The 14,529-nt window shown below is 41.1% G+C and overlaps 2 protein-coding genes across 4 annotated transcripts; both read left to right on the top strand.

The window, feature by feature from the left end:
- The first annotated feature begins 1,347 nt into the window (after positions 1-1,347).
- plgrkt (plasminogen receptor with a C-terminal lysine) lies at positions 1,348-13,203 on the top strand. 2 transcript variants are annotated; one of them, XM_004074829.4, is made up of 5 exons: positions 1,348-1,435; positions 1,815-1,908; positions 11,778-11,908; positions 12,172-12,281; positions 12,490-13,011. In XM_004074829.4, the coding sequence occupies exons 2-5, from the start codon at positions 1,828-1,830 to the stop codon at positions 12,615-12,617; spliced, it is 450 nt and encodes a 149-aa protein (XP_004074877.1). In that variant the 5' UTR covers positions 1,348-1,435; positions 1,815-1,827; the 3' UTR covers positions 12,618-13,011. The 2 variants fall into 2 exon arrangements, with proteins under 2 accessions (XP_004074877.1, XP_011480177.1); XM_011481875.3 differs by having other exon boundaries at positions 1,383-1,496; positions 12,490-13,203.
- On the top strand, positions 12,551-14,439 carry rln (relaxin 3c). 2 transcript variants are annotated; one of them, XM_020707382.1, is made up of 3 exons: positions 12,551-12,653; positions 13,623-13,851; positions 13,944-14,439. In XM_020707382.1, exons 2-3 carry the CDS (start codon positions 13,656-13,658, stop codon positions 14,249-14,251), a joined length of 504 nt encoding a protein of 167 aa, XP_020563041.1. In that variant the 5' UTR covers positions 12,551-12,653; positions 13,623-13,655; the 3' UTR covers positions 14,252-14,439. The 2 variants fall into 2 exon arrangements, with proteins under 2 accessions (XP_020563041.1, NP_001098341.1); NM_001104871.1 differs by lacking the exon at positions 12,551-12,653 and having other exon boundaries at positions 13,642-13,851; positions 13,944-14,255.
- The last annotated feature ends 90 nt before the right edge of the window (positions 14,440-14,529 follow it).

Raw genomic sequence — 14,529 nt, forward strand, 5'->3', positions numbered from 1 at the left:
TGGAATTCCCGTTTAATAGTGATGTAACATCTACCGTCGCTCTAAACATCCACAATATCGAACTTATTCATAAATCTTTTGAGATTGGTGCTATATGAAGTTTCCCGTCTTGGAGGCCATCTATCAAGTGTATTATTGATAGCAATATTAAAGTCCCCCCCAACAAAAAGTATGGAGTCTGGGTATCTGGATAACCATAAGCTTATTTTTTCTTCTAAGGAGTTCAGGAGTTTGTCATTGTCACTTTTATTATTGTAACCATATATATTAACAATGATAAAATTATACATATCATTTTTAACTGCCATACAGATGTAGTGGCCAAGAGTGTCACAATCAGAGTCTAATATGTAACCAGAAAAGTTGTTCTTAAGTGTGGTGACACCAGATGAACGTTCAGAACTATGAGATAACCAAATATCGTTGCCCCATTGTGATTTCCAAAAATTTGCATCAGTAGATGTGGAATGACTCTCTTGCAAAAAACAGAAATTTGTTTTAAATTGTTTAAGAAATAAAAATAAAGTTTTTTGCTCTCCCTCCTCCAGCCATTTTTTCCTGGATCTAACAAAGCTTTGTGTTGATATATTTGGTCTAATTTGTTTTGAAGGTCAATTAAAGTTAATTTATCCTCCTCCTCAACCTCTTCTGGTCTTTTTTGATAATAAGATATAATTTTGCTTACTCTTAACAAAGCAGATGTCTGTCTGTGTGTCTGTCTGTTTATTTAGTCTAGCATGTACTAGCAAATTAGATTTTCTTTCTTTCAAAAAAAAAAAAAAGAAACAAAAATGCAGATTATTGTTCTTGAAAAAAGTGATGTTGAGGTTGAATTTTGCACGAAGTTGTTTTGTAGGAAATCATTAGCTATTTTCCAGGAAGGCGATCCAGAACGCAGGTTCTGCACAATCTGACTGTTAAATATGAGTCACTGTAGAGGGACTCTGTTTAGTTTGCAGAAACTCCAGCATACTTCCTGTAACAAAATTAATATTTACCCCTCAGGTTGAACATTCATTCAAATTCAATCTCAGTCTTTAATTAGGTTTTACTTGTTCTAAATTTTGACTTTCTTTCAGACTTTAACGTCTGATTGTATTAAGCATTTTTTAATAACTTCTTCATACTTGTCAGTTTTTGTACCACTTTGAAGCATCATGGAAAAAAATCAGCACCAAGAGAGGTTGCCTTTCTGAACTCACACCAGGACAGAACCACACAAACCGTGTTGGTTCTCATATGGAGCCAACATTAGACATGCAGCACATGGTGAGAAAACAAGGTTATAAAAAACCCAGTGAACTGAGCGTTTGAAAAATGATAAAGTCATATACGATAAATGCAGTATTTTATTTTGAAGTTTGGGTGGAAGTGATTCTGAAGCTTCCGGTACCAGTCTTTCGGCGAACTTGTTGATACAGAAATATCCTTGAATGTAAGTGACCCTCGTGCTGTGACCGTTGCGTTGTTGCTTTACGGTTCACAGAGATCCTTTGGTATGTTAACATTTCACTTTGAGTTTGCCGCCGCACGATAAAAAGCAACAAAACAAAAAAATACAACGACGCGTCCAGGTGTAAACAAATTGGTTTGCCAGATAGCTAATTAGCTAACTCATTACAAGAAGCTCCAAATGTGGTTCAAATACCCGGGTTGTTGTTTCAGTATTCTGCATTGTACCTCGTGCTTATTTAAGGAATAGACGGTCTGAATGAAGCTGTTCTGTGTAGAATGCATTTACAAGACAGACTGATCTGATGCACAGACAAGGTCACAACACGCAGCAATTAGTGAAACTAACTTTATTTTGACAGAACTGGCGTCAAGATGGGCTTTCTATTGTCTAAATCCATGGATGCTAACTTTCACAAGCAGCAGGAGTTCATGCTTCATAATTCTCGGCTGCAGGTAAGTTCAGAATCATGTCGGCTGTTTCTGCAAAATGAAATGAAGCTAATTTAACTGTAGTAAATGTAACCATCTGGCATTGTTCTAGTTAACTGTTGAGGAATGACTGGACAAACTTTGTTGCAACATGAACTGTTTAGGACTGCTAGGTTTCTTGCAGCTGTCTGTCAAAAAAAAGAAGTGGTTTCTCACATCCTCATCCCTCAACGCATCACTGCCAGCAACAGAAAGTGGAACTTTAGGAACTCGTTCACACATAAAAATAACACACAAACTCTCAGCACTGTTTACAAATTTGAAATCACTTTAATAATTGCAAACAAAATTAAACACTTCCCCTCCTTATTCATATTTATATATAATGGGGGGGAAAAGTCAGCCGGATTGGATTAAGATGCTTGTCTTTGTGATTGATGGATAGTTTTTACTACACAACATTTTATGATGGTGCTGTGCAAACAAATGACATCATAGTCGCCTTAAACATCTCCAAGCAGTTAGGTAAAGTTGCTTTAAGATAAAGTATCTTTGTATTGTCAGATTAATTCCCACCCTAACCCCTACACAGTGCACTATATAGTGCGTTGGCCATTTTGTTGTGCTGTCCAAATCTGCAATTCCAAAATTGTAGATACCCATCCCTGTTAGGGGGTATTGGGCCCTTGGCAACAGCGGCCGTGTTCCCTGGGTGCTGGCTTCCTGGGCCCGACGGCCCTCTCTCCACGCAGGGAGAGGGATCCCTGAGCTTTCTGGCAAGACCAAGAGCCAGGGATCACACCTGAGCCAGGGGGTGTCCGTGTCCCTGTGGTGTGGGTTCTGGTCCTTGCCCCTGAGCGCTGGGCCTCGCCAAATTTCCAACCGTGGGTGAGCCCGGTCGGGCCATGTTTCCAACACTTCTTGTGGACCCCCTCTTCCCCTGGGTGTCCTTCTCCTGGGCGGGGATGGCTGGCCCCTGCCTTTCTCTCTCCTGGACCAACCGTGGGCCGGGTGGATGGCTGCCTGGAGCGTGGGGCGGGTCTCCCTTGGGGGGTCCTGGTTCGTGCCTGGGGTTGGGGTGGGGGGATGCCTACAACTCCTGGGTGGTGATGAGGTGCTCTTCTGGGGCTGGGCCCCGCGTTGGGCCCTCCCGGCGCGGCGGGGGGGGGCACTCTCCTGGTTTGGCTGGAGGTTGCACTCTCTGTCCCCCCAAGGCCCCCCTGCTCTCTGGCTTTGGGAGCCCCCGTTGCCGTCCTGCTGGCCCTGGCCTGGGTGGCGGATGTGATCGCCCGGGTGGCGGTTGTTCTCTATCTGCTACCGTGCGGGTGTTGGGGGGGTTCTAGATGCTGCTGCTGTGGGGGTCTTGGTGTGGGGATGACTGGGCACTCTCCCTCCTTCTTTTTACATTCCATCATCCATTTTTGAGGAACATAAAGACTCACTTGAGCACAGCTGTTAGCTCACCTTTGCATAAATAGTTTGCGTGATCGAATACAATATTTCACACTAGTTGGTTTGAAGGCATAAGTGTGCATGTGTGAACATTATTTGTATTGTGTACATGTTAACATGTGAACATTTTTGGAGCCAACAGGTATGTAAATAACATTTGAGTGTGTGTGTGTGGACAGGCCCCGCCCTTATAGACTTGTGTTACATCGGAACCTCACTGTAATGATTATAACCATCCAGCAACTTGTTGCTTTATGCTGCGTCATGGTTCCCCCCCCTCCCCTATAATCACCCTCCTATCCCCCCTCTCTAACATCCCTCTCTCTTCCTCCCTCCTTTCCTTTTCCGTCCGGTCCAAAACAGAAGATTTTCAAATATGACTAAAATGAATAAAGTTTGGCCTCGATTACAAAAGGGGTTTATTCAGACATACCTCTGGTTTGTCAGAGAAATTCATAACCCCTGTTGTTAAAGTAAGATATGTCCAACACAAGAGGCCTTCAGCTCTGCCCAGCTGATGGACAGGACAAGTTAAAAAAAAAAAAAAGAAGCGAGAACCAAGAAGCCGCCGTCTGCTCTGTCCTCCTGTTGGCCTGGGTGTCGGCACAGACACAAACACCCCAGCCTAGGGTGAGAAAACTCTCGTAAACCGTCTAAAATGTAAAACTGATACATAGCAAAGTTAAAATATAAAAACAGCTAAAATATAAAAAATTAAAATAAGTTAATGTATAAAAAGTCTAAGACACCTGAAATATGCATGAAAATAAGTTAAGATGTTATGACAGGAAAAAAAAAACACACATTAAACAAATAAATATGTAGGAAAATATCATAACATATAACAGTAAAATCTTTAGATCCCCATAGGAGATCTAATTAAAAGCTGAAGTAAATAGATGGGTCTTTAATTTCTTTTTTTGTCTGTACTTTAAGCAAAAGCCGATACAACTGACCAGCAGAGTATGGTGATGGATTTTTTTTGTTTAATCTGATAAATTTAGCATGCAAAAGCAAACCTCCCTCTTGTAGAAACAAAGACTCCAGCAGAACCGAACTAAAAGGACAGGAAATAGAGAAACAAACACAAAAACTGGGACATCTGTTAGAAGAAAAGAGAGAGACAAGTTTGTCTTTGAAAAATGAGAAAAGGGACAAACAGGAAAAAAAAGGTATGTTATAAGAAAGGTGAAGCGAAATGCTTAGTTACTGCCGTAATCCAGGTTTCTCACCAAATCCTAGCTTAAAGCAAAACAGTTTTAAAAATCAATGATCCCTTATGAATATTTGACAATTGAACCCATTTATCAGAGGTCCGAGCAGCTGCAGGCACAGATGTGCTGGGAAATATTCTTTATTGGAGTTTGTGCCGCCTTTAAGTAAGATGGGTTTATCTAGGTGAAAACCAAAGGAAGTGTTGCTTTTGGTGCAGCAAAAGCCTGAGCAGTGATGTGACGTGTCAGTCTTTATTCAGTCACACAAACTTTGACACGGATGCACGCTTAATATCTTTGTGCTTCCATCTGGATTATTGTTCCTTTTTGCTTTTTTCCCCGCAAGATTTTATTTCTAATAAACACAAGATTGCTGTTTTCTCCTTTGGAGCCAATTTCTTGTGATTTATTCATGCCTGGAAGCTGGAGAGCAGCAGGTGCTCCTGTCATAATGCCCGGTGATATTATTTAACTCATCGCTGAAAGGTTTGTTGTTTTGGTGTTGCCCTGAAATTTTGCCCCAGCTGTAATCGCTGCAGATAATGACTAATATGGCCAAGGCAATTGAGTTTAAGGGTGACGTTATTTGGCCAGCGATGGGGACTCGCAATTATTAGACATGTGTTTTTGTATGTATTTTTTTTTCCTTTCTAATGGTTTTTTGATTGGTTGAAATCACTACGCAGTCTTATCTTTCTGATTCACACTCTGAATCCCCTTTTAAACACAAAGTGGTGAGGCGTTTGAGATCTGTCGGTTAAATTGAGCTGCGTGATGAGAGCCGTCTGACTGACTGACGTTTAAAGTAACATTTTCAGGATCACATCCCTTTTATGCAAAATCACAGGAAATGTAATTAGCTAGATCATATTTTGACATCACCTAATTGAATAATTGAGAATGAGTAGAGCAGTTTTATTTTTATGTATTGCATTAAATTGTCACACATGACGTTTTATGAGTGTTTTCAAGCCCCATCATCAGTCATGGTTAATTGAACCCTGACGTACAATGCTGGAGATTTGTCAGCATTACTTTAGAGTTGGCATAAAGATTATACGACCCAAGTTTTAGGGACAGTCGAAGGCAAAACAAAGGTTTTGTTTTTCCTTACTGGTACCTGGGACAAAGTGCAAAGTTTACAGTTACAGCTTTGCATATTTGCATATATATATATCGTTAACCTTTACTGCAATAGTGGTTGCTAGATGACGTACTTTTTTTAGGCAGTACATATCCACATACTCCTACATCTACATACTCCAAATAAATCTCTTAGTGTGAGCATTAGCTAAGCCTAGGACCCCCTGCCACAATCTACCTTGTCTCTTCAGCTGTCCTGGGCGGGTTGCCAGGGACTGTTTTCAGTTTTGATCCTCCTCTTGTACCTGCATGTCTTAAGGCAGTGTTTTTCAACCAGTGTGCCGCGGCACACTAGTGTGCCGTGGGAGATGGTCAAGTGTGCCGTGAGAAATTGCCCTCATTAACTGATCTAAAACATTTTCCATCTCCAGGAAATCAGCTCTTTGTTCATCCAAACAGACCCTGATAAAACACTGAGAAGTTAAGAATGTGAAATATCATAAAATTATTTTTTCTTTGTGTTTATATGATTCTATTAAAGACATTTTGATTAGAATAACGGGATACCGCGATTTAGCTGCAGCTATAAGTGTGTAAGGAAAAGTCCCGCCCCTTTAACTGTCTCCACCAATCATTCTTGAAGGCTAAATCACATGTCATCAGTCTGACCAATCAGAAGTGGTTAAAGTATTCACTTCCTTGTTTCGATTTAGCGCAAAAAAGTCTCTCTGTTCTAACAAAAATACCAAGTAAAGCTCGTCTTTAGCGGTGTAGCTTTCCACAGAATCTGGTATCAGACTGGAACAATTGAACAAAACCATGAAGCTCAAAGACGCTGGTCTTTCTACGGTCGGCGGATTACGGGCACTACATCTCCCATGATGCAGTAAAGTGACTGTTTTAGCGCACAATGAGTCTCTCCTCTTAACGTCTTAAAACAACGAACACACATCAAACAGTTTTTGAATCTTTTGACTTAATTTTTAATACATCTTTTAGAAAAAACAGCTGCAGCTTCCAGCGTTTTCTGCAACAATTATCACAAAAACGCATGTGAGATTGCAGAGCGGCTGTAGATCAATACAGACTGAGCTTTTTCTTTTTTTTTCATTTATCAATTTTTTTGGATGCTGGTGTGCCGCGGGATTTTTGTCAAGGTTAAAGTGTGCCGTGGCTCAAAAAAGGTTGAAAAACACTGTCTTAAGGGATCGCTCAAACCCTTCTCTATGAGACTCCTGTTTGGAGGGGTCACTGGGATGCTCCTTCTCCACCTGCCTATTTTGAGAGGTCACCAGGATCTTCCTCTTCCACTTGTCTGTAGAAGCCATGATAACTTATTTTGAGAAGATTGCAGGAATGGTTATTGCTCATGTAAAGGTGTAAAGACTAATGTTAGGATTAATTGGCAACTGCACTTCAGGTGTAAAGAAAAATGTTTAATTGTTTAATTTTGTTAAACAAAAAAAAGGTAAAAATACAGATTTGGTTGGGACTGATGGAAGTAAGAAGAGCCTCCCAGACTGCTTTTAAAGTCTTAGGCTTTTTTAGCTTAGCCTTAGGAACAATAATTCCTCGTTTTTATAATGGTAAGTATCCCTGCCTGTCACGCAGTAGACCAGGGTTCGATTACCCGATGGGGAGCCAAATGTTGGTGCCATTTATGTGACACATTTATAGTATTTTTGCCAGCAATGGTAGAATTTAAATTTAAAGAACAATGTATGCTTTTATTTTGAAATTGGTTTCTTCCGTTTTGAGACAGGACATGTTTTTTGATGCTATGTGCTGTTGGTGAATTTTGAATAAATGAGTGGATGTCGGAGCCACACGGTTGTTTTATCGCTGTTGGTAAGGATGACATCGTGGGCACCTCTAACCTGAGTTAAAAGTTGAACCAGGTCAAACTTTGACCAATCAGGAACTCCGATTTGGCAGTGACGTATAAATGGCGTCCCCTTTAACTCACAGAAGTACCAACTGTTTTAAAAATTGCAGGTTGTTAAATGACACCAAGTCTTTTATAAATCATTATAGAACTGTAAAAGAAAAAAACCTGGAGCAAGATTTGCACCACTTTGACATTTTGCACCAAACCTTTTCCAACTGTAGGTGTCGGCCATTCGCTAGTATTGGGTAGTGACAGTCCAGGGATAACTCCATGAGCTAAATGTCTGAAGAATGCGTGTTACATGCTCTGTGTAGAAGAAGCATCAAACAATCTCTGCAGAGCAGCTGTCAAGCTTGTTCAAATCGGTTTGTGGTGCAAAATGTTTTCTGTTTTTGTCAGGATTGAGAATGAAGTCTAGAAGGTTAATGAGAGGGCGTGACAGAGTTCTTTATCTGTAAAATGTTTGAGGGTTTTCCTTTGAGGGAACCGCCGTGTCAAGTTCCCGCTGAAACATTTCTGGTCTTTTAAGGTCCGTTCTTTGTTCCGATTAATGTCGAGGCACTTCCTTTAGGAGACTCCTTGTTTTATTTTGAAAATCTGCACACATTTGAACACTTTTTGTGATATTGAGGTGGATTTAGTTGGTATGCATGGATATGGTTATGTTTGCTGATTGGAAAATCATTGAAAATCTCTGGTCTGGATGAGAAAACTTGGCTTAAAGTGTGATTTTCGAGGAGGATCTTTTTTATTCATTTTTTCTAACTAGCGTCTTAATCCAAGAAAAACCAAACGCTGCTCGCTTTGATGCCGCTTGCATTGCTTCTAAATGTCAGTGGGTCTCTTGCTTGGCTTCACCTCGTGGCTTTTTCTCACTTTAACAGCCTCAGAGGACGCTCATCTCATTTCTGCCTTTCACTTTTTCTTTGTGGCTTTCGTGTTTACTCATCCTCGGTTTTAATCACTTTGATAAGATCTCTTTTCTTTCTTTTGAATTAAAAAAGAAAACCTTGTAGAAAATAGCTTGAAGGTGGATGAGTCATTACAGCAGTAGTAGCATTTTTATCTTTCAGTTGTTGCTTGTTAAATGATCAGTGTTTCTAAAAAATATTGTTAGGGGCTGCACGGTGGCGCAGTGGTTAGCGCTCTTGCTTCACAGCAAGAAGGCCCCTGGTTCAAGTCCCGGCTGGGGGACATGAAAAATACATCAATGGGGGACCTTTCTGTGTGGAGTTTGCATGTTCTCCCCGTGTATGCGTGGGTTCTCTCCGGGGTCTCCGGCTTCCTCCCACTGTCCAAAAACATGCTTCATAGGTTAATTGGCAACTCTAAATTGTCCATAGGTGTGAGTGTGAGAGTGCATGGGTGTGTGATTGTGGATGTTCTACCCTGCGACAGACTGGCGACCTGTCCAGGGCATCCCCTGCCTACGCCCAAGTAGCCGGGATAGGCTCCGGCAGCCCCGTGACCCCGAAAGGGACAAAGCGGTACAGAAAATGAATGAATGAATGAATGAATTGTTAGCGTTTTCGTTGTGAGGTTAACAGATCATGAACCAAAACAGGAGACTGTAAATGAAACCTTTTGCATTTAAAATGGATCTTATCAGTTTTGTCTCTCTCATCTGTTTTCTAGGTTTCTGTAGCTCAAATAGGTCTGAACAAGCTGCAAGCAAAACATTTTTAACTTTAAATTCTTTGAAATAACAGGTTTACAGATCTTCAAATGTTTTGTAGCAAAATATTGTTTGTAGAGGCTTTGACTTTAGAAGTCGTTCATCTAAAGCCCGTTTTTGAACTTTGCATATCGCCATTCATCGTTATATTTCTGTTTATGTCGTCTATTTCTTATTTTCTTAGTTCTAAATGAATGAATACATATCTACAAAAAATAAATAACAGGTTAAAAAAGACCATTTTAAACTTTCTATTGATTTTTTTTTTTTTTTCCCTTTTCAAATCTTTAAAGCTTTGTTTTTAAACTCTAATAAATACATGGTTAGTAGTACAAGGCTTCTGCTGTGTATTAAAGATCATGTTTTGATTATTTTTTTGGAACAGATTGGAATAATCAATCTGTTCCATAATTTTTGTATTAAAAAATGTAATGAAAAAAAGTTTTTTTTTTAAAGATGGAGGCAGAACGTAATTTCGATGCCTCTCTATGCTTTTGGAAGGAGCTGTGTTTATGTGGATATGAAACAGTTGTGTAAAAATAAGCCCAGAAACTTTAGGTTTTATATCATGTCAGATCTGTCAAACAGAAGTTATGGAGTAAGATCATCTCCAATGACAAGTTCTGCATGTATTTGCTTCAGTAAGTCATGGTTTATCAGGTTAAAAAACGTTCTCCCTGTTTTAGGTTCTGCTGTAGGATGACTAAACAGACGACTTCATGGGAAGTTAAATGTATTTTTTTGCTAAGTCACCAAAGTCTTCTCTTCACATTTCCCTTTTCTCCTCTAGAACACGTTGCATGGATGATTTGTTCCCCTGTTTTTCTTTAAAAAAAACCTCTCATGGAAGTGTGACTCATCGAGTTTCCTTTTTTTCTTTTTTTTCTTTGTGCTGAGTCATCCCTGGCTTTGAGAAAGTTTTCCACATGAGATCAGGAACCCACGCCGTAGCTTCTCTGAAACTACGTCTGCGTCCTGACTGAGGTCGAAAGACCTTTTCACCCTCAGAGAGCGCCAACTTCCTTCTTCCTGAAGTTGTAGTAAGTTTCACAACTTACCCGAGAACCAAAATTCCAAAAAAAGTCCTCGCATTTATTCAGAGAATTCTTAAAAATGATGACTGCAGACTTTCAAAATGTCCTTTGAGCGTTTTTAAACACAGAGAAACTAAACCTGATATAGTGCATTTTAGTGTCTTAACATGATGATGGGAGCTCAGCCCTCCTGACTGGATTTCATGTTTGCTTCTCGGAGTCACCACGACTCCATGGGATCTCCTTGGCGTGGGCGCAGCAGCTAAAGCGTCCACGCTGCACTCCAGTTTTGCACACTCCAGAGTTCCCGTCTGCAGTGTCTGGGTGCGGTAAAGCCTTTTCCCAGAACGGCACGGTTTCTGCTGCACACGGGAAACTGTTCCTGAACGCCTCATCAGTTGTGTTCTTTTCTCCGAGTCATCAGTCATGTTAATATCTGATCTGATGACTGTCTGTCCGGCTATTTCTCATACATGCAGTCACCATGACAGAGGGGGGAGCGGTTATGTTTACTGTAATTTATCAAACCCAAAGCGTTAGAATGACCTGTTTAAAGGTTTTGTGTGAAATGTTTTTTATTCAGCTATATTGTAATTCTTTTTTTGCTGACTTTAAATTATTTTGAAAATTATTTGTTTTAATGATTCATAATTTTTTTTCTCATTTTTGTTTTATTTTGACATTTTAAAATACGTTTATTTTCATTCTTTGCATTTCAAATTATTCAAACAATATTGTTTATTTTTATTTATTTTCAGTGTTCGTATTTGTTTTTATATTTAACATTTTTTACATTCAGTCAAAAAAAACAATTGAATTACATTTTTTTTTAATGGTTTGAAGTTTGCAATTGTCAATAGTGCTGCTAGGCTGCTCAACCTTTTTTTAAATCATTTGTTTGTCAAACAAGTGTAACATCAACTCAGTTGAGACTCTAAAGTCAAATAAAAATCCATTTTTCTGACATTTATCTCTTTATTTTGTCCGGCCGTGTCATCCACCCGCCCGATCGCTTCTCTATCTTTTCCAGCCTTTGCTGAGTTAAAATCATTTTCCCGCTCGGTGCAAACAAAAGCTCAACTTTGACACGCTCCCTTTTGGAAGGGAAAAGCTCTTTCAGCGGTGAATGTCACCCGCTCTGGCTGGGTGGTGCAGGGTGGTGCTGCTGTGTGGATGCAGAGACGGCGGGTGGCAGAGGGTTGACGCGCTCATCGCCATGAATGGGGTGCTGCTGAAGCTGGGGCGCCGTCCTCTCGGTCCTTTGATCCCAGCTTTGTGTTTGGAGGTTCGGTCGTTCCACCTCAAAAGTTCAGTCATTTGTTTGAATTATCGAACCAGAGAAAATTGAATCTGTGAAAACTTTTCTGACCTTTTTTTCACTTTTAAAGAGGAAATGTTCTGATTTAAAAATTTAGATAAATCCACTTTACAAGTATATTATGAGATTTATGGGATCTTGCACTTGTCAGATATTTTTTCCTGATTGCAAACTTCAATATGGTTTCAGAAACCTGTCAAACTTGATGTTTTTTTTTTAATGTGTGTAGTTGGAGCGTCAGATCATGATGCAGAACCAGATGAGGGAGAGGCAGATGGCCATGCAGATCGCCTGGTCCAGAGAGTTTCTCAAATACTTTGGCTCCTTCTTCGCACTGGCTTCAGTGGGACTCACAGCGGGGTGAGGAAAACATACAAGGACACACAAAATGATTAATCACACAAATATAAATTACAATTCCTCATCCGCAAGAGCTAAAAGGGCCTGAAGATCCCATCCAGTTTGTTGAATTTATAATGTAATACCATATTAAACCAGCAGAGGCGCCATAATCGTGTTAAATGGCTGTAAATCAATGTTGAATTGATCATATAGTCTACATTCCGTCTTATGCTATGCACCTATCAAATGTGTGTTTTCTTGTCTTCATCTGTGGTTTTTAGTGCCTTTAAAAGAAGGAAACCCACCCTGTTGGCTCCCATCATCCCCCTGGGCTTCATATTTGCTTACCAGATGGACAGCGCCTACGGGACCCTGCTCCATCGCATGAGAGGTGACACACCAACTTTATCATTTCAACCGACCCCTCTGATTGGTTGGCTGGATAGAAACGGCTAGGAATGACTCCTCGGTTTTATGACCGAATCGACTATTTTTATCTGCAGCTGTAAGCGTCCATAGATGCAAAGGTTTTTGGATCATCAGTGGATCTGTTCCAGAGCAAGCCTGCATCCTCACAAACTCTTTCTTCTCCCTTTCAGGGGAAGCTGAGAGTATCATGGAATCAGAGCGGGACCGCCTGAACTTACCGCAGGGTCTCCCCACCTTTGAGAGCATCGAGAAGGCCCGCCGCGCTAAAAGCGGCCTCATGTCCATCCTGGAGAAGTGATGCAACTGCGGCAACGCAACCAGAAACCGTCCAGCCGTGAGAACGACCTTCATTTCTATAAACGCCTTCTTTTGTGGACGTTGTTGGTCATTGCATCGTGGATCTGGAATGATCCAGTAACAGTTTAGATCAGAACAATGACTTTTTTTTTACTATTCTGTTCTTTGCTTTTCCAGAGTATAAACCCAAATGAGTTGGTTACTTTGTTATATCATATTTATAAATGAGACTGTACATATGATAACAAATGCTGCTCTGAAACATGCAATTTTCATCCACTAGAGGGCAAAAAAAGAATCGCCTGAACACACAAAACAACTGCTAACACCTTCATTATATACAGAAAATGTGAGATTACATCAAACATCCAGTTATAATTTTACCAGTTCAAAGTTAAATATTAAAATTACAGAAAAAATCTTACAATTCATCTGCTGGAAGCATTAATACCAAAGTCATTGTCTCTGTGATGAATTCATAACTGTAGTATTTGAGGAATGTAAGCTTTTCTAATGAATTTTTATTTATGCATCCTGTTAGATTGAATTGTGTTTTGAATAAAAGAATTTGAACTTTCTGGTGTTGACAGGATCTCCGCTGATGCTTGATCCCCTCCCAGCTGCTTCCATGCACCTTCTGAGCGCTTCACTGAGGATGTGTGTGTTTGTGTGTGTGAAGCATGCAAACGCACACTCAATTATATTACTACAAAAGAAATAACTCCAAATACGTCACTGCCATCAATCTCTGCGACACAACCGTTGGGTTTTGTGCGTTTGTGTGGGTCAGGGAGGGGGGGGAACACGCGGCGCACGTTCGTGAGAGATCTAGCGGCTATTTAAGGTTCAGCTCCGTGTCCAAAGAGAGGCAGAGGACCACAGAAGCAGCAGTTTGAAGAGGCGTTTTTGGCCCCCAGAATAATAATTAAAAAAAAAACATATTTAAAGATACTCCATCTGGAGTAGAGTTGGACCCAGCTTGACCCCCGCCCCCCCCCCCGTGCAGGACCAGTTCAACGAAGTTGCAGTAGGGACCGAGATGCAGTGGAGAGTGACTCTGGCTGTGGCGGTGATGTGCGTCGGGTGCATCTGTCACCGTGTTGGTGCTGAGGCGAGGAGCAGGGTGATGCTGCCGCGGGACTATGGGGTCAAACTGTGCGGGAGAGAGTTTATCAGGGCTGTCATTTTCACCTGCGGAGGCTCCAGGTGGAAGCGATCCACAGATGGAGACTTAGGTAAGTCAACATCTGAATTTCCCAGCTGCCTTTTTTCTCTTTTCGATAATTTGCATACCCAATACTCCAATAATATTTGAGTCTTTCTCCAGATCCTCTGGATTGGAGCTCCCTCAGTGAGGAGACGGCAGAAGACGACCCGCAGACGTGGCAGCAGCTGTCAGAGAGCCGCTCTCCTCTCCCCGCGCTCCCCTCGTACTCCCTCACAGACCTCCTGAGCCTCTTTAGGAGCACAGGCGACAGGGAGCAGCCGCCTCTGAGGAGGCACGCGGCTTCGGAGGAGGAGAGGGGGAACGAGCAGCGCTTGACCAGTAAGAAGAAGAGGAACTTTTCTTTGGGCGTGGCAGGGATGTGCTGCAACCAGGGCTGCACCAAGAATGATATTGGACGGTTATGTTAAAGCACAAAAAAATAAAAAGGGGAGAGGTACGGACAGACGTGAGGATGCAGAGCCAAAAGGTGAAGGGTTTGGTTGCTGCTTAGACAGCAGACACGTCATTCGATCCTTCACACCTGAGTGATAGTCTGGTTAAATGATGTTTTCCGTGTCCTGTGCGGCTCAAATAAATTTGAAGTGTTAGTATAACATGTGAATGGCCTTTTTTGGAGCTTTTATTTTCAGGTTTTAAATGTTTTTACATGATTACTGCCTTAATAATTCTGTCAAAAAGCAAATTC

The sequence above is a fragment of the Oryzias latipes genome, chromosome 12 (assembly GCF_002234675.1).
Source record: "Oryzias latipes chromosome 12, ASM223467v1".
Classification (NCBI taxonomy): Eukaryota; Metazoa; Chordata; class Actinopteri; order Beloniformes; family Adrianichthyidae; genus Oryzias; species Oryzias latipes.

Bases quoted from the DNA above. Each gene is read 5' to 3' on its own strand.
- plgrkt (XM_004074829.4), top strand. From the start codon at position 1,828: ATGGGCTTTCTATTGTCTAAATCCATGGATGCTAACTTTCACAAGCAG. The intron at 1,909-11,777 runs GTAAGTTCAGAA...TAATGTGTGTAG, and splicing joins TTCATAATTCTCGGCTGCAG to TTGGAGCGTCAGATCATGAT. The intron at 11,909-12,171 runs GTGAGGAAAACA...TGTGGTTTTTAG, and splicing joins TCAGTGGGACTCACAGCGGG to TGCCTTTAAAAGAAGGAAAC.
- rln (XM_020707382.1), top strand. From the start codon at position 13,656: ATGCAGTGGAGAGTGACTCTGGCTGTGGCGGTGATGTGCGTCGGGTGC. The intron at 13,852-13,943 runs GTAAGTCAACAT...GTCTTTCTCCAG, and splicing joins ATCCACAGATGGAGACTTAG to ATCCTCTGGATTGGAGCTCC.